Source organism: Lissotriton vulgaris, chromosome 10 (assembly GCF_964263255.1).
Source record: "Lissotriton vulgaris chromosome 10, aLisVul1.2, whole genome shotgun sequence".
In the NCBI taxonomy this organism is placed as follows: domain Eukaryota; kingdom Metazoa; phylum Chordata; class Amphibia; order Caudata; family Salamandridae; genus Lissotriton; species Lissotriton vulgaris.
In genome coordinates, this window is record NC_141698.1 from 172,342,909 (window position 1) to 172,361,206 (window position 18,298).

The 18,298-nt window shown below is 42.3% G+C and overlaps 1 protein-coding gene across 1 annotated transcript in view; it reads right to left on the minus strand.

Moving 5' to 3' along the window:
- The window catches only part of DNAH3 (dynein axonemal heavy chain 3), a 614,138-nt gene that overhangs the window by 51,007 nt on the left and 544,833 nt on the right, over positions 1 to 18,298 (minus strand). Inside the window, exons 56-57 of the mRNA XM_086940811.1 lie at positions 13,481 to 13,635; positions 2,372 to 2,539 (exon numbers count right to left, since the gene is read on the minus strand). Coding sequence (XP_086796937.1) covers positions 2,372 to 2,539; positions 13,481 to 13,635 — 323 coding nt within the window. The remainder of the gene's footprint in view (positions 1 to 2,371; positions 2,540 to 13,480; positions 13,636 to 18,298) is intronic.

The window sequence follows — 18,298 nt, forward strand, 5'->3', positions numbered from 1 at the left end:
TTTGATCTTGTTTTCAATAACTCTGTGAACTTCCAAATTGACTCTCCTCTACCCTTAGTTTGGACAGATCACTACTCTATTACTTTTAAATTCACGATTAAAGCAGGGCAACCGGTGCGGAAGAAAGAAGGTAGAATGGTTGGGCCTCGGAAGCAGGCCACTCTCACCTCCTTTTCCTCATTCTTCCACCCAACACATTATTAATAACCAAGATGTTAACACTGCCATTGCAAACTTTCAGAATTCATTCTCTCAGGCCCTAGATGTAGTTGCTTGCCTCAAACAGGGCCACTCAACTCCAGTTAGACTCCATTCTCCTTAGTACTCTGAGGAACTAAAATGGAAGAAAACGGTCTGCAGAAGACTGGAGAGAAGACAGTGCGTTACTAAATTAATCCCCGACAAAATATCTTTCCAGATTGCATTAGGGACTTATCATAAACAAATTAGAGAAATACCCAGATCCTACACTATCAGTATGATTGATAAAGCTGCTAATTCTGCGAAATAACTGTTTAGAGTACTTAACAAATTCACAAAGCCTTCTGCATGTACTTCTATTATTCCGGTCTCTCAGTCTTGTCTTTGTGTTACGCTCTTGCAGATCATTTTGAGGAGGAAATCTTGAAAATCTATCAAAACGTCTCTAATTCCACATTGCTTCTGGTTGCACCTTCAATTATCACTCCCTCTACCAACCCTCCTGCCTTACTTGGGGAGCTTGAATCCGTCACTCTAGAGAAAGTTTATGACACGATGAGTAAAGTTAAATCAGGCTCCCCCTTCTGATCTCTCCCCTGTACGTCATGGTGACACTATCTACCTTACTTCTACCTGTCATCACTTCATTATTCAACTATTCCCTCAACACGCCACCATGCCATTGGATTGGAAAGAGTCACATGCTGTGCCAATCCTGAAAAAAAATGAATGCCGATCCTGATGAGCTTAACTATAGGCCTATCCCGCTCCTCCTTTACCTAAGCAAAATCTTGGAGGCCCTAGTAAATAATCACCTCCCCTGTTACCAGGAAGTCCACTGCCTATTGAACCCTACGCAATCTTGTGTTGGGCCTTTCAGTGCACGGACGGTGCACTGTTGGCTGTACTGGATTCCCTCAGACTTTTACTTGTTGCTGCCTTCCGGCATGTTAGTGCAGCTTGACTTGTCTGCCTCATTCAATGCTGCCTCTATTTCATCTTGGTCCATAGACGTTTTGAGATTCATATCCGAGGGAAAGCTTTGGGTTGGCTCAAAGACTTTCTTGTTAATCAGACTCAGGCAATGTGTCTTGACTCATTCAGTTCTCGCACCATGACACTGGACAAGGAAGCCCTTCAGGACTCCCGTTTGAGCTCTATGCTCTTTAACATCTATGTGGCAACTCTTGCCCAAAATCGTGTGACTTTGAAGTCATCTTCTATGCAGACGACCCACAATTAACCATCTCATTAGGACTCAATCCAGAAAATGTCAAAAGCAGATATGGGGAATTCATGACAAGAGTCACCTCCTGGATGATTTTAAACTGTTTTCAGTTGAATAGAGACAAGACCCACATTCTGCTGTTTGACAAGGCCCAGGCCCACTGGTCTGATGACTAGTGGCCTTCTAAATTAGGTTATGTGCCCCATTCTGAAAAGGCAGTAAAAAATCTTGCCATTCTGGTTGAAGAGAATCTATCTAAGAGAGAAAGGGGTAGGTCCACTTGTGGTGCATGATTTGGTATTATGTGCATTGTTAAAAAGATATTTCAGAGGCTCCCTTTAAACGCTAGAAGAACACTTACTCAGGCACTCATTGTGAGTCCGCTGGATTATGGAAATGCCCTTTTGGTAGCTGCTAATAAGTCGTTACTCTCTTAATTGCAGGAGGTTCAGAACACAGCTGCACGCCTGATCTGCAAACTCCCTTCTTGCTCTTCTTTGGAGCCATACTAAAACTAAAACACCTCCAATGGATTCCTGCGAAAAAAAGCTCTTTGTTCAAACTTCTATGTCTTTTTCGCAAATATTAGTGTGATAAAGACCCCCTTTATCTTCAAGAGAAGCTTCTTTCATACTTACCCAGTAGTAATCTTAGATCTAAAAGCCAACTTCTGCTATATCCCCACCGCATTTGAACAGTTAAATACGGTGGTTGGTCATTTTCCTATCTTGCTCCCCATCACTGGAACAAACTCCTTTTTCATATCTGGTCTCGCTCAAATTTCAATAGTTTTAAAAAACTCTTAAAGACCTGGTCATTCAGATTCTCTCTCTTATCTAGTACTGCACTGAGCACCGAGGTACTCTTGGAAGTGATTCGTTTTGCGCTATATCAAATCCCTCTAACCTAGCATAACAGAAACACATTATATATTCCTTTTACCTGAGGTGACTTTCCGGCTCCAGATGTTTGTCTGGGTAGAGTCAAAAGCACTCCGTTGAAAAGCTGATTTGTTTCCTGATTATCCTTGGTTATGTCCGCATTCTCATGAAGACCAAAAACCTCTGGATGCGTTATCAGGGGCAAGCTTCTTATGTAATCAATGTATGACTGCAATAAAATAATTCAAATGAATCAAGTGCACAAATTTACCGGTGGAATGTTCTGAACAGGGTTATTGAAATACTGACCACACTATAATGATGATCATCAGCATATGATTTACTATAAATAACATACATATTTAACATATGTAATCCTTTAACATATCTAAGACTGTGAACCATCAATAAATATGAGGATTAACAGCATAAAGTGACATCACAATGGGATACTCTACAGTGTAAAGTCTTGTTGAGTGAGAAGAGGAATCAGTTACCTACCTGCAATTCCAGTACTTCAATGTTGCTATCTTTTATAGATTCACATGCTTGAATCATTCCCTGTCAGCAGGTTGGAAAATTCCAGCCTCACAGCAGGAAATGATTCAAGCATGCAAATCCAATAAAATATCCAAAGCTGGAGAACAAAAAACGACTTACCTGTAACTCCAGTTCTTTACCATTCCTATCTTACATATATTCATAGGCTTGAATTGTTCCCCTTTCGCAGGCTTGGAATTTGAATTCCCAGCCCACCGACAGGGAATCATTCAAGCATGTAAATATTTCGAAAGTTCCAATTCTGGAAAAGTGATGAGTTATACATCACATGTTGAAAAGGAGGGTACCTAATGAGGGTCTACTGTCTTTGAATCTTTGATGTTGGTTCTTTTTAAAGGGATATTTGTCTCTGCTATTTTTAGGTATGTGAAGTACACTTACAGTTATTTTGTGGTAGAGTTGTCCAATTGAAAATGTAAATATATAAAAAGTAGATACCTTTGACCATGTGGTGAGGGGGATCTCTATTATCACTGGATGACCGTGATGGTTTGGGGGCACTTGATATGTGATGGAGCAGATGCATCCTAAGCCTATTGGGTGAAGATGAAAAAGTTGTGTTTAATGATAAGAGTCAGACAGATTCCATACAAACAATATGTTAGTGTGGAAAATTGGATGGCAAGGTAATGATGATGTGAATGTGTAAGACGTCATCTAAACGATCTTTCACATCTCTTGCTATAGTTTCTTTAATTTATTGTACCTTGAAAATTATTTCTAAATCCTGTTTTAAAGCTAAATAAAAAAAGTTTGATTGACGAATAACTATATTTTCTTTTTAAGGTGAAAATGATCCACTTCCTCTATCAGGTGAGAAATGTTTCCATTTTTTACAAGTAATAATATTTTATAACATATGTAACTTTTATGGTAGATATTGAGATTTAAATGTGGTCAACTGTAGATCCGTGATTAATCTTTCTATTCAATGTGTGTATTTGATGTCCAGGTCAATGTGTTCAATTTTCTGTCATAATACATTTGTATTTTTTTTATAAATCTTTTTATTTACAGTCATCGATTTCAAAATAAAATATAGCACATTTACAATGAGGTAAATATTTCAAATCAGACACATACAAAGGTAACAATGTCATAGCATTTCGCACTCTGTGGGGCCAATCAAGGCGAAGGCATGTCTTCCGGGTCTGTGTGCAGTGGTGGGGTACAGATATAACCTCTGTAGCGGTTCCAGGGTCCCCATATCCGTGTCCATGTCTTAGGGCCTTCCCGGGCAATAATAGACTGTCTTTTCACAGCACATGCACCAGTCCCTGTTGATCTTCCAATCATTCAGCCCTGGAGGGGGGGCTGCCCCCAAGCCTGAGCTATGTTCCTTTTTGCAATCATAAAGCCAAGAGTGGCCCATTGTGTTTGGCCTACATTCAAGTCAGTAGGTTCCCATATGTTGAGCAAACACCTACGCGCCTCTGGGAGCAGGGGGATTCCCAGGACATTCCCCACCACCCTATGGATCGCGCTCCAGTAGGTCTGGACAAGTGAGCACTCCCAGATGATGTGAAGGAACGTGCCCAGCTGGCCACAACCCCTACACAGTCCCCAGTGGTTGCCCTTCCCATCAACACTAGTCTAGGTCCCGTCATGTATATTCTGTGTAGTATTTTTAGTTGAACCAGTGGCAGTCTAGCAGGGATAGCTACCACCCTGGGAGAGGACACAGCCTCCTGCCAGTCCTCTTCATCCAGCTCAATAACGTCTGCCGTCCATTTTTGTTGAAGCTGTTTGAGAGGGTCCTCCATGTTGTGAATAAGTTTATTATAAATAAGAGAGACGGATTTCTCTGGGAGATACCCATCTAATAGCCTGCTTTCCAGTGGAGAGGACTCAGGGGGGAAGAACCCTTGGGAAAGGCAGCACGCAGGGCATGCCAAATTTGTCTGTAGCAAAAGTGTTCTGAGCTGGCTAAGTCATTTTGCTCCTGCAAAGAGGCAAAGGTTTTTATGTCCCCCTTTTCCCACATGTCCTGGACGCGGGAAATACCCATCATGTCCCACTTGTCGAAACCCTTTGTCTGACATAGGTGTCCTAGCCTGGCGGAATCCCACAGGGGCGGCCAATGTCAAACATTTGTATTTTTAAGTAATGATATTGACGATTCACACAATAAAAGGATTTATTAATTGTTGTGTAAGTCTTGATCAGGTGCAAGGACTCTTTTTGACTTTAGAAGTAGGCTTTTAGATTCATATGCTACAAGGGAGTTAATATGGATTGGTTTGAGCACATGGTGGTCTTGGGGCAGGTGCAGGATGACAATATTTTCTACTGTATCAAAGGATGTTTAATGTTTATGTGCGTTAGACCTGGAATCCGTGGCATGGTTTCCCCTGACTTTTTGCCTCTACCGTCTGTGTTTTTAATGCTGTGCTGGGTTTCGCTTTTGCTGGTTTAGATGCTTTGGCACTTTGCCACTGCTGATCAGTGTCAAAGTGCAAGTGCTCCCTGTATAAATTAATACTGTGATTGGTTCTCCCTGATTGGCATATTTGTTTACCAGTAGGTCCCTAGTAAAGTGCACTACATGTGCCAGGGCTGGTATGTCAAATTCTATTAGTAGGCCTGCAGCACTTTTTGTGCCACCCACATGGGTAGCCCTAAAAAGAGGTCTCAGGCCTGCCACCGCAGTGCCTGTGCGTAGTTTCCTAACTGCCATGTCGCCCCGACAAGTGTGCCCACTTGCCAGGCCATACCCTTCCCTTTCTTTGCACATAGGACATCCTTATAGCTGGCCCAATGTACCCCTTTGGGCAGGGTGCAGTGTCTGTGAACAGAGGACATGTACTGATGTGTGTACCATGTCCCGATAGTGAAATACAGTCAATTTTGTTTTTCACTATTGAAAGGCTAACTTGCTCATAGGACAGAATGGGGAATGCTGTGTAACATGCATAGGAGTGAGATAGAAAATTGGAGCCTGGTATGCCTGAACTCAGAATTTAATAACACATCTTTTAGTAAAGATGGCTTTCAAATTCTGTGTTTGAAAATAGCACTTTTAGAAAGTGGCTATTTTCTTGTTCAACCTTTCTGTGTGCCTCTGCCTGGTTGTGGATTGACTGTCTGGCTTTGGAGTGACAGGGCTTTGGGTGAGTCAGCCTGAGCTGAATAGGCCAATCTGCATTTGGAGTGGTGGGAGGAGTAGTATCTGTCCCTGACTAGGGCTGTGCCTGCCTTCCACAAAAGACTGTCTCCACCTCCTGCGGGGAAGACCCAGGCCCACCGTAAAAAAGGAAGAGGTTGTGCACTGGCAAAGTGCACCCAGAACTAGTTTGGAGGACAAGGGACTTGCTGTGGGCTAGGAACCCCCCTGCCTGCAATAAGGACTTTGCTGTGTGCTGTGTCCTGAAGGAAGAAAAAGCCTCCAAGGGCCCGAGAAGAGCTGGCCTCTTGTTACGGAAACACAGGGATACCACATTTCCACAGAATTTTGAAACGCTGCCTGCGTCTGTCTGGGCACCCTTTGGGAGGCTTGTATTGCTGAGGTATCCTTTGCTTTTTAAAGAAACCCTCCACGCTGTGGTGTGCGTATGACCGTGCTAGGGGAACTGATCGTAAATAACCGCTGGCCCGAGTTGTGTACGAGGCTGCGATCATCCCCGTGTGGTGTGAGGCCATCACCGCTGCTGGCCCGAGTTACGTGCCAGAGAACCAAGAGGAAAGGGAGAGCTACAGCACGTCACCTGGCAACCGGAGTCTCCCCTCGGCGAGAGAACAGCTGCTGGCACTGGAGCCGCTCTGCGGGACACACCGACATGAGCAAGAAAGACAGCGTGGCAACCCCCCCAGGTAATGCTCGGACTCCGGTCCAGTGCCACAGTGTGTGTTACCACCTGAGTAGGGTGTGAGGGAAAAAGTGCACCGATCTGCATTGACGAGTGAAGTCACCGCTTCAAGTCCTTCCCTGATGGCCCGTACTGGCACTTCCGACGTGCTGCGGTACGCAGCCTGCTCCATAGAGCCTGTTGGTTTTCTGCATTCCTGGGGGCATATTTCTTCCGCAATCATCGCAACTGGAGCGAGCAGCCCTGAAGGAGAAAGTCCATTGAGGACACGGGAACTGTGTAGTTGTTAACTAGAAAAGGACCAGCAGTATTTTGAGTGCTTACTAAAGGAATACAGTCACCACAAGTTGCTTACTTTTATTCTGAGACTGTCTTTGATACCCTTGTGTTTACCTAAAGGACTACTGTAACTACCAGATCATTTCTTGGATAATACCTACAGAATACAGAATCTACAAGTTTATTTTTTACCAAGAACCTTATCGAAGATATTTCCAAAGCAGAGCTAATTGTGTATGTTGGATTTTTGTTGTTTTGGTCTTGCCTTATTTAGATAAAGATATTTATATTTTTATAACAACCTGTGTGGTGTCCATTTGTGGTGTTTTACTGTGTTGGTGTGGGTGTTGGTGCAAAAACTTTCACATTGCCTTGGGGATAAGCCTGTCTGCTCATGCCAAGCTACCAAGGGGGTGAGCAGGGGTTATCTACAGTGTGTTCCCCTTACCCTGACTAGAAGCAAGGGTCCCTATTTGGTCAAAGGAACCTAACTCTGCCAACTAGAGACCGCCATTTCTAACAATGTATATATGTAAGGATAAGAGGAGGAAGAGGCTGTTGGCCCACAGTAATAGTATATACTCTCTTCTACTTTAAGGGGGAAGAAAACTATGTTAGGGTGGCTATGCTTTTTCCACTAATACTTATATATCTTGGAAGGCGTTTTGGCACTTTAATCCTAGAGAGTTGTGGTATCTTCAGTGTCTATGTGTTCATAGGTTGTTTATGTCAGTGTGGTGTAATTGGGAATGTTATCTATTGGTTAACTCTGTGTTCCTTCTGAGAATATTTGATGTTTGCCTTTGAATATTGGGTCAGTTGGATATTCTTCTTTGGCCCTTTACATTTACCTTCTTACTGCCTAATTTCTTAACTCAATAAATCGCTAGATACTGGATGGACAATCATTATTCACAATAATGTGATGGAAATAAACAAACATTTGAGAAGAACACTGGAGATAATAACAAGGAGTAGGGCACACATAAATGCAAGTAATGACTCATTGTCAGAAATTGGGTTACTGGTTGAGAGGGGTGACACCCTCCTCAAGCAGCAACCACAATCCCTGTCAGGGTGAAACACAAGCAAACCCCAAATTAACCTGTGCTTAACCCTCTGGTAGCTTGGCCTAAAAGCAGCAGGCTTAACTTAAAGGCAATGTGTGAACTAAATATGCCGCTCTTCATACAGTAACAAAGTGAAAACACAACACAAGAAAATCCCTACACTTATTTAGACAAATAGATTAACATTGAATACATTTTTTGAGATATTTTTGACATAAATGCAATCTGTGGAACCAGAGATATGTCATTTAACATTTTTAAGTGAAAATAGTGTCTATAAGCACAAATTGGCAACTGTGGTTATCTGGTCACACCAGACCGGGACAAAGTCCCAAGTTCATGCCGACTACCTCACCTCTACCTCAGGGGTGTTTGCAATTTCCTGCCCTGGCACAAGCTTGTGTGGGTCAAAAACTTTATGAGTGTGCTCAGGCAGAGTCTTTGTGATGTGCAAGTGTGGGAGGGGACAGCTCCTCCCCCTCATCAAGTCAGAGAGGGCCCATACAGTTGACACACATTCTACTTTGTCTTACTGTCTGGGAGCAATACACAAAGACCAACTGCCAGTTACACCTAGTAATGTGACCCAGGATACATGCCACGGACACCAAAAGGTTGGGACAAGAAAATGACAACTTTCTTAAAGACACACATACGATGGACGGAATGCAGAGCAAATCAAACATTAACCACCAGTCAATAGATCTGGGTTAAATCCATTGTTGGTTTGCTCAGCATGCCACCCTAGTTTCGACCCAGCCATATGCAAATCAGTCTTGACCCTTTGCCTAATGGGCACAGTCCAGCCCGAAACTGCCAAGCCAGGTCCTCCCTGGACCAGAAGCAAGCATACTGGGGCCGGTTTCGGGGCATCACCCCTCATCAGCCAGGCTAGCTTGACTCCAGTGACCCAGTGGCATTTTCAGAATTGTGACATAAATCTGGCTTTACCATTAAAGAGGGTTTAAATTATAATTCCATAAACACAAAACTTGACATTCCTATCTGCTCCCAATCAAAAGTTATCACTTTTTAAATGTAATCTGTTAACCCAATGTTATTCTATGTGAGAGGTAGGCCTTGTAGTAGCGAAAACAAATTTAAGAGTTATGTTATGTTATGTTATGTTAAAATGCGTTTATATAGCGCTCGGCTACTCTAGAAGAGTGTCCCGGCGCTTTCCACAGTCCGCTACAATGTAGAACAACATAACAAGAAGAATGAATCCCAGAAGAAAAGAAAAAGAAAACCCACCTAAACAGAAAGATTAAAAAGCCAAGTCTTCAGATTCTTTCTGAATTGAAGCAAATTGGGAGTGCTGCGAAGTGCCAATGGAAGCGAGTTCCATAACTGGGAGGCCTTAAGGCTGAAAGAACGCCCCCCCATGCGGGCCTTCCTCACACGTGGAACCACAGCAGTAAACAGTAAAAAGAGTTGTTCACTACCAGGACATGTAAAAGTTAAAAGTACATGTCCAACTTTTTAAATACACTCTACCCTGCCCTCTGGGCTGTTTGGGGCCTACACAGCGGGTGACTAGCATATATATATGTACTAAAAAGGAAGGTTTAGGCTTGGCAAAAGGTTTACTTTGCCAGGTTGAAATGGTTTAAAACTGCACTGCCAGCCTCGACATGGCATACCAGGCTGGGAAAAGCAATCAAAACTTTGAGGATTGAGGAACAAAATATTCTGCGGCAGGACATCCCACTGAATGTTTGGAAGATAGCAGTCAACAAACAAGTTTATGAAATCTCTTTTGACCTCGACCATAAAATCCTTTGTCGAAGCTCCCATTTGGACCCATTAAACAACTCGTACATGGTAGGAAAAGCACAATTATATCTAAGTGAGGCCCTAACAACTCATGTCTGAAGCAAAATTCTATACATGAGGCTGACCACGCTTGGGATAGCAGACTTCAACCCCGTATGGGCTCAAAGAGGGGAATCCATATCTTGTAGACTATGCACCTACAAGAGGGAATCTTGGTTGCACTTTCTCTGCTGCTGTCCTTTTTTCGACATTGATCGCCGGCGACTGCTGAGACCGATCTGCCTCAGTCAAAGCATAAAATCATGCTCTGAAGCATCAGCTTTGTGTTTCTCAACCATCAACACAATGACCCTAGTGAGATTGGCGAAATTCGTTCACCAAATTAGGCTAGCCCTAATAGCCAGCAACGAAAACTTTTAACACTTGGGAAGCCCATGGTAAAAGCAGCGGACGACAGCTGAAGTGACTTTGCTACGTAGTAGCATTGACAGTGCCCAACGGGTACGCTCCTCCAGGAATGAATTGTCCGCCGTTAAGACTAACTCCAAGGCACACAAGGTTGGAAAAAGGCCATTTATATGGGACTTAGACAGGGGCTTCGTACCCCCTCACTCTACTCTGTTTTTAATTCGCCTTTTTATTTGGCACAGTAGTACACCTTTTATCAAGCAAAGAAGTTTACAATTACTGTTTTCTGTACTCTCTCCTTTTACTGTAAAGATTTTAATTAATTGTACAGTTAATAAAAATTCATTCATTCATTCATTCATTCATACCAGGACATGTAAAGTTAAAAGTACATGTCCATCTTTTTAAATACACTCTACCCTGCCCTCTTCGCTGTTTGGGGCCTACACAACGGGTGACTAGCATATATGTATGTACTAAAAAGGAAGGTTTAGGCCTGGCAAAAGGTTTACTTTGCCAGGTTGAAATGGCTTAAAACTGCATTCACAGGCTGCAATGGCAGGTCTGAGATGTTTAAAAGACTACTTAAATGGGTAGCACAATCAGTGCTGCAGGTCCACTAATAGCATTTAGATTACAGGCCCTGAGTACATGTAACTTTACTAGGGACTTACACGTAAATTAAATGTGTCGATTGGGTGTAAACCAATATTACCATGTTTAAAAAAGAGAGCACAAGCACTTTAACACTGGTTACCAGCAGCAAAGTGTGCAGAGACGCTTACAGCTAGCAAAGACGATTTCAGCAAAAAAATAGATTTCAGCAAAAACAGGAGGATGGAAGACAAAAAGTTGGTGGAAAAAATGCACCAAAGATGTCAAGTCCATATCTCACATAAAGACTATGGTTTATGTTCGCACACTAAGATCTAATGTTTCAGTTCAGTGGTTAATAGGAAGAAAATAGTTGCCCTCCTAAATGAAGAAAATGCAGATGGCAGAACTCTAAAGGAGGCAAATATTCTGATGCAAGAGACAAAACACATCATGGATCCCAAATACTATTTGACTTCTGAGCTAAAGGTATTAGAGGCGGTTAAAAAGAATCTGAGTATGCAATTCTATGGGCTTATCATTTCTTCATCATGTATTAGCATCTTTCCTTATTTCTACATTTCATTTTTCCACTCTCCCCCTTCTAAGCGGATATTTAAGACTGAGAATTTACCTGACAATTGAGACTTTCATGCCCATTTATCATTATCAAATACATGCAATGTCGTTCAAAGGGTTGGCAAGTCCACCACCATGTTGCGAAAGATATGCAGAACTATATCAACAATGACCACAAAACATCAAAGGTGGGAGCAATATTCCAGGACCTACATTTTACCATGAATTTGCGGAATTATGTAAAAAATGGACATAACATGTTACTGCCCCAATTATACCACAGGTTGCCACATTTATTTCCAGTGAGTCAAGGAGAGCGCCATTACAGCAGTGCCAAGATTATGCCATGGATAACTATAATTATGACCAGATGTTAGGGATGGACATCACGCCCAAATGATGAAGCATAATACCCTTCAGGGTGTTAGCGCACATCCTCCAAAGGGAGGTTGTTCCCCAGACCTGAATCATTTCACACTCCCCAAGGCACAGCCCACCATTCATACACAGACATGGACATCATTATGCCAGAGATAATGAAACTATTATTAAGTGTGCAAAACATATGTAAATACAGCACCACCCGTTCAACCCGGCACCACTCCCTTACACAATGCTCAAATCACTCATGACACCCAACTTCCACCCATTAGGTGACAGTGGCTGTTTCAACACACCAATAGGTAATGCTGTTCTGGACTGCCAGCCCACAAGACCACACACCGCAGACTTCAAAGTTTGCTCTGGAAAGTATGCAGGTGAGTTCCCATTACATTTACATTTTTTAGACGTTTTCTCATTTTGACAGAAAAGGCAAAAAAAGTAAACAAATTTCAATACTTGAATGATCCTTTCGGCTGGTAATAACTTTGCTATGAATGTGCTCGAGGTCCTGACATGTTTGGCCCTTAATATAGAACCATGGGGCACTGGTCCTGTGTTTCTGAGCTTTGCTAGAGGCAAAACATGCATCATCTGCGACTGAACACTTCATAAGTCAGTTTGAAAAAAGACCTTAAACTGCACCTGCTCAACAAATATTGGGGTCCATAATCATTTTATGCCCATACTTGCTGTACAATCTCTTCATTTTTGAATCTCCAACCTTCCCCATTTCTCCCACCTCTCCTGCACTCCACAAACACCTACTCACCCCCCACCATACCCATACACACCTCTAGCGCCCCCCTCGTCTCACCCCTCTCCTACAAATTAGCCAACCCTCCTTCCACACTCGCCTAACCCTTCTGCATCGACAAAAATGAGTCTAGTTCCTTTCTTACTTTTTAATAATTTGTAATTATTTTATTCATATACTGCTTAGTAAATAGCTTCATCCTTTCACTTTGTATCATAATCAAGATATGTTATTCACTTTGTTCCTTAAGTCTACCAAATCTTAATGTTTCATTTCATTACAATTTGTTTTGTAACCCATGTACTATCGTCTTTCCAATGTAAAGCGCTCTGATACCGAAGGGTGAAGCCAGCTCTATATAAAACCTCTTAAATAAATAAAATAAATAAATACAAATCTGGCAGATACTTTCAGTTAATGTATGCGATGCGGATGCCATAAAGAAGCACTCGGCTCCCTTTTTCGCTGGCACAGTGCAGATCGTGGCATCATGATATTGCCCCTGTCAATGTAAGAATGTGAACAATAGTTTCTGGGGTAGCAACCTGGTGACCTCTAATATTTCAAACAATAAACAATTTGCAGAAGACATGGAACCCAATAGAATTCACATTTAATCCCCCCAAATGTTATGTATTGCTTTTTAAAAAATATATATTTTATTGTTCTTTCACAGCAAAACTGCAGAGAAAACAAGGTATTCAGTTCACAATTCCATCATCTTCCACACATGTAAGAAAACAGAAATCAAAGCAATGTTGTTACATCCAAATAATAATTAATTCCTCATAGTAATTCCTGAACGCACTCCAGATTTTTATGCCCAGTCTTTTTTTCCTCAGTCCTTTGATAGAGAAATGTATTGCTACTGAAGAATATGTCATCTATTCACATATCTCAATAGCTAGGAAATACAGGTATGCCTGTGTACTGCACTCTCACACAGCTCAAGTTCTTACCTGGTAAGGGCCATGCAGTGGAACATAGTATTCCTCTTTCAAGGAGAGCCTATATTTGTCAAGTTCTATATCTTTATTGTAGAATATAGAAAGAAGAGACAGCAGGAGTCGTCTGTCTTTGTCATCAGTCACTCTGCCACCATAGTTACATTCACCTGTGAAATAGTAAGTAATAGTAATTTTTATTTGTATCAGTTAATTAAAACCATTACAAGAGAGATACATACTTTAAAAACAACATATATCTCATTCCCATATATAGGGACACATTTGCAAAGAATAAAAAAAAAGAGAAAATCTGTAATATTAGCAGCAGATATCTTGGCAAATGCATAATCAGTTACACGTGACCAGACTAATTATTTAAGTCCCAGGTATCTCTAAAGTGGCTAAGTGCATTAACAAGGTGCATGGTTCTATCATTTCTGTAGGTTGGATAGGGTTCATATGTACTCTCCTCCAAATTAGAATACCATCCCTCATTATAAACATGTGCCAGAACTAAAAAAACTATAAAAAACACCTGTAAAATAAGCAACACATGTCTACTAATCCAAAATATACTTGAGCACGCTTTTTTAGAATTAATGCAAACAACAAATATTGCTCCAAGAGACATGTTTTGGAATCAATCAAGCCATGAAAAATGTCCTTCTTGGCGAAATCTGCAGTCTTGGTTCTTGGTACCCCACACTTAAAAAACGTTTCAGAATTGGACAAGAAACTTTTGTCCAAAAGAACTGTGCCACGTTGAAACAAGTATTGGCAAAGTCAATATATCTGGCCTTAGCCGCCAGGCGGCTTAGCCTGTCAAAGTTTGTGTTTTTGTTTTGTCATGATTTTTTTTACAAACTTTATTGTTGTGAGAGCTGTCCCTCGTCAATCTGAACAAAAAAACTGGCTAAATGGAAAAATATTTTTTGGGTGCCAAAAAACACTCATTGCTGTAGTAGTCCCCCACATTCAAGAGAACTACTTTGTGTGTGGAAGTGTTCCTTGTGAAACAGCCGAATGTCATTGATCACAGTAACGTTAACCAATAGTTGAAGTGAGCTGACCCAATGCCCCAACCGGTATGCTGTAGTGGTTGTAAAAGAAATTCAAAGTGACAGTAACAGACAAATGGTTTAATAGGGCTAGATTGTTCCCCTTTTTACGTTTATTTTGTATACAATTGCCAATGGCCGACGGCAGCAGCCAACGGGTTAAGAATGCTCTTTGTCCTGGCTGGCATTACTCTCTGATGTTGTTCATTTTTGAGTTTGCTTATATTTTCGTTGCACTAGAAAAGGGTAGGACAGCTGGGTAGAAAAGTAAGCAATAAAGGTACAGGAGTGTAAGGAAATTGTTGAACAGGTAAGTTAAGTAGTGAATTCCCCTTTAAAAAAAACTCCAAAATGACTACTATGGCATGAATAAAGCTACTAGGCCATCCAGGAACACCTATTTGGTTTTAGTGGTACTCTGATTTTGAGACCTACTCCCAGATTTTTTCATTTTTCTCTGCCTTTGATTTCTTGTTGGACATGGCACTAACTGTGGACGCTTTGAGTTGCTACTTTTTTGGGATGTTTATTTTTCATGCAGCGGCACCTACTTGATCCTCCTCAGTATGGATTTAGAAGTCGCCATGGATCTGAAACTGCATTAACACCTTGCGTGCTGCCCCGATTTCCCCCCGATGCTGCACATTCCATAACAGTGTGGTCGTGACAAAACCATTCCGTCATCAGCACAGCTCAACCGTGACTGATGACGGAATGGTTCCATCACAAGCATCGAAGGGGTTAATAACTGCAGTAAACAACATTTGCATCTTGGTTGATGCTAGGCAGACCGCGTTGTTGATTTTATTGTACTTATTGGCATTTGATACCATCTCACTAATAACGCTGATTGACCGCCTTCAGGAATTCAGGGTGACAGATTCCCCCTTGAAGCTGCTGTCCTTTTTTTTAACTGATATGTCCAAGATAGTAAAGATGGACCAATTCTATTCGGACCCCACTTTAACTCTTTGTAGAGTCCCTCAGGGGTTCTCTTTGAGCCCCACCATATTCAATATTTATGTCTCTCCATTGGCAAAGTTTGTTAGATAATTAGGGTTGGAGACAATATCCTATGCAGATGACACACAATTAATTGTGTCCATCACAGAGGACATAGAGGCCACAGCCGCCAACTTTAACAGCTGCATGAAGGTGGTGGCTTCCTGGATGAAAACAACTATCTTCAACTGAATTGGGACAAAACTGAGGTTTTGATCTTTGGTACCCAACACTCTATATGGACCCATTCGTGATGGCCAGAAATGCTTGGAGTATGTCTGTGTCTGGTTGATTTGGCAAAGAATCTTGGTGTCATAGTTGACAACAACTTGCCCTTCAATATCCAGTTTAACAGGACTGTGTCATCTTGCTTCTGAGTCATAAGGGTCCTGAGGAAGATATTTCCATTCCTTTCTTTTACCGTGCGGAACCAAGCAGCGATGGCATTGATTTTATCCAAGTTGGATTATTGCAATGCCCTTTATCTGGACATAAACAGGGCCTCCATCAATAGGCTGCAACTTGTTCAGAATGCAGCAGTAAGACTTGTCTTAGATGCTCCAAAACATCATTCAATCTCGGCTGCCATTCAGAAACTACATTGGCTTCCAGCAGAGTTAGGTCTGTTGGCAGAATCACCATTCACAGTGGGTCACAGAATGATGTGCCTAATTAATATTCAGTAGACAGAATGCTATTTGCATCCCCTATTATTTGGCTGAAACCACAGGGATGGTGGTGGGCAAAGGACAGCAGATCGCCATCACTGGGTTTGCATTTCTAAATGGGCAAACATATTTTTTAAACAGTGTGAATTCCTTTAAAGAACCATTTCTGCTTTTTTTTGTAAATAAAAAGAGGTTTCCTATTTGAGATACCTGTGGAAGAAGCAGGCGCTAGTCCCCAGTACTTTCGACTACTGCCCCTGAAGTTGCCATTCCACTTCCTAACAGGAAGCCGGCCCTACGAGGACGCCTTCCCCTTTGCGAATCAGTTACCATCTTCTTTGAGGAGCCAGTAACTGGTCACTTGTTTGCAGGTAGAATTATGCCCCTTTCACCTCCTTTCCAAACTGCGATTTGGTATGGGTCGCAAAACAAACTGTATGAGTCTGAAAGAAATTTCGGACTCGTAAAATGGGGTTTCCACATAGCATGTATGGATTTTTCAGTCACAAATTCAATAAATTTGGGAATTGCAGGGTTTAGAATTATGAAATCCTTTAGTGCATGAAGCCCATGGTTATTTCTGTATGGCTTTAGGAACCTAATTCTACACATGGACAGAGGCATCAGGAAAACCCTATGACTTAAGTTTGATCTCTTTATTTTAGGGACCTGCAGCCATTGCAAATCTGAGGATGTCAGATTGCGAGCTGGATGGAAGGGCATGGCTTGCTTTGAAAGAGAGAGCCTTTAAGACTGAAAATGTTTTTCTGCACAAGCTTAGAGCCTTCAATTAAATGAACCCCTGGAGTAGAAACCAATGTAGCGTCATTCAGTTACTGGAAAGATGTGGTCTGATCGCCTACATGTCAACAAGACCCCGCTTTCTGAAGGAACTGCAACCTGTATACTGACATCTTGGCCGGGTCCAGGTAAATGACATTTCAGTAATCCAATAGGCAAGATCTTGCGTAGCATGCGCAGAGTGAGGAAGCAGGTGGAGGGCATGGCGTTGATCTGTGGTTTCATAGTGAGCTTGTTGTCAATGATGATACCGAGGTTTCTGGCATCGTTGCAGGTCGTAGGTGCGGGTTTTAGGTCTGATGGCCACCAGGAGACGTTCCACGTGTTGCTGATGTTGCCTAAGATCAGAGCTTCCATCTTGTCTGTGTTTATCTGCAAGCAGTTGTTAAACATCTAGTTGGCGACATTTGTAATGGTAATCTGTGGAAGTTGGTTCTGGTGGTGGGGTCATCGGAGAGTGAGAGAATGATTTGGATGTTATCTGCATCAGACATTATATTTAGACCGTGAGATATGGCGATGTTGGCAAGCAGGGGTCTCATGTATGCGTTGAAGAGCGTGGGGCTGAGGAATGAGCCCTGGGGGACACCACACGTGATCTTCAAGGGTTCAGAGGTGAAAGGTGGGTGGTGGATCATCTGGGTTCTTCCAGCGAGGAAGGATGTGATCCATCTGTGCACATCACCTTGGATGCCAATGTGGTGGAGTCTTTTGATCAGTGTGTGGTCAGATACGGTGTTGAAGGCTGCTGATAGGCTGAGGAGGATCAAAGTTGCTGTTTCTCCTCAGTCGAGGAGGGTTTGGATGTCGTCGGTGGCTGCGATCAGGGCGTTTTCGGTGCTGTGATTGCTGTGGAAGCTGGATTGGGAGGTGTTGAGTAGCTGGTTCTGCTCCAGGTGTGTCATGAGTTGATTGTTGATGATCTTTTCCAGTACCTCCACTGGGAATGAGAGCAGTGAGATTGGTTGGTAGTTTTTGAGTAAGCTGGGGTAGGCAGAGGGTTTTTTGAGTAGTGGTCTGACTTCAGCGTGTTTCCAGGCATCTGGAAGTGTTGCGTGGTGATAGAGGTGTTGAGTATGGTGGTAAGTCCTGGCAGATCCTTTGGTTTCCGAGGTTGAAGATGTGATGAGGGCATGAGTCAGTGGGAACTCCTGAGTGGATAGATTTTATGGTGGAGGTGGTGTCTTGGGTGTATGTTCCAGGTGGTCAGTGTGTGGTTCGTGTTGGTTACAGTGGAGGCATATTTGTCATGGAAGTCTGTAGGTGTGGGTTGGGGTTCGAAGTTTCTGTATATTGTTGCC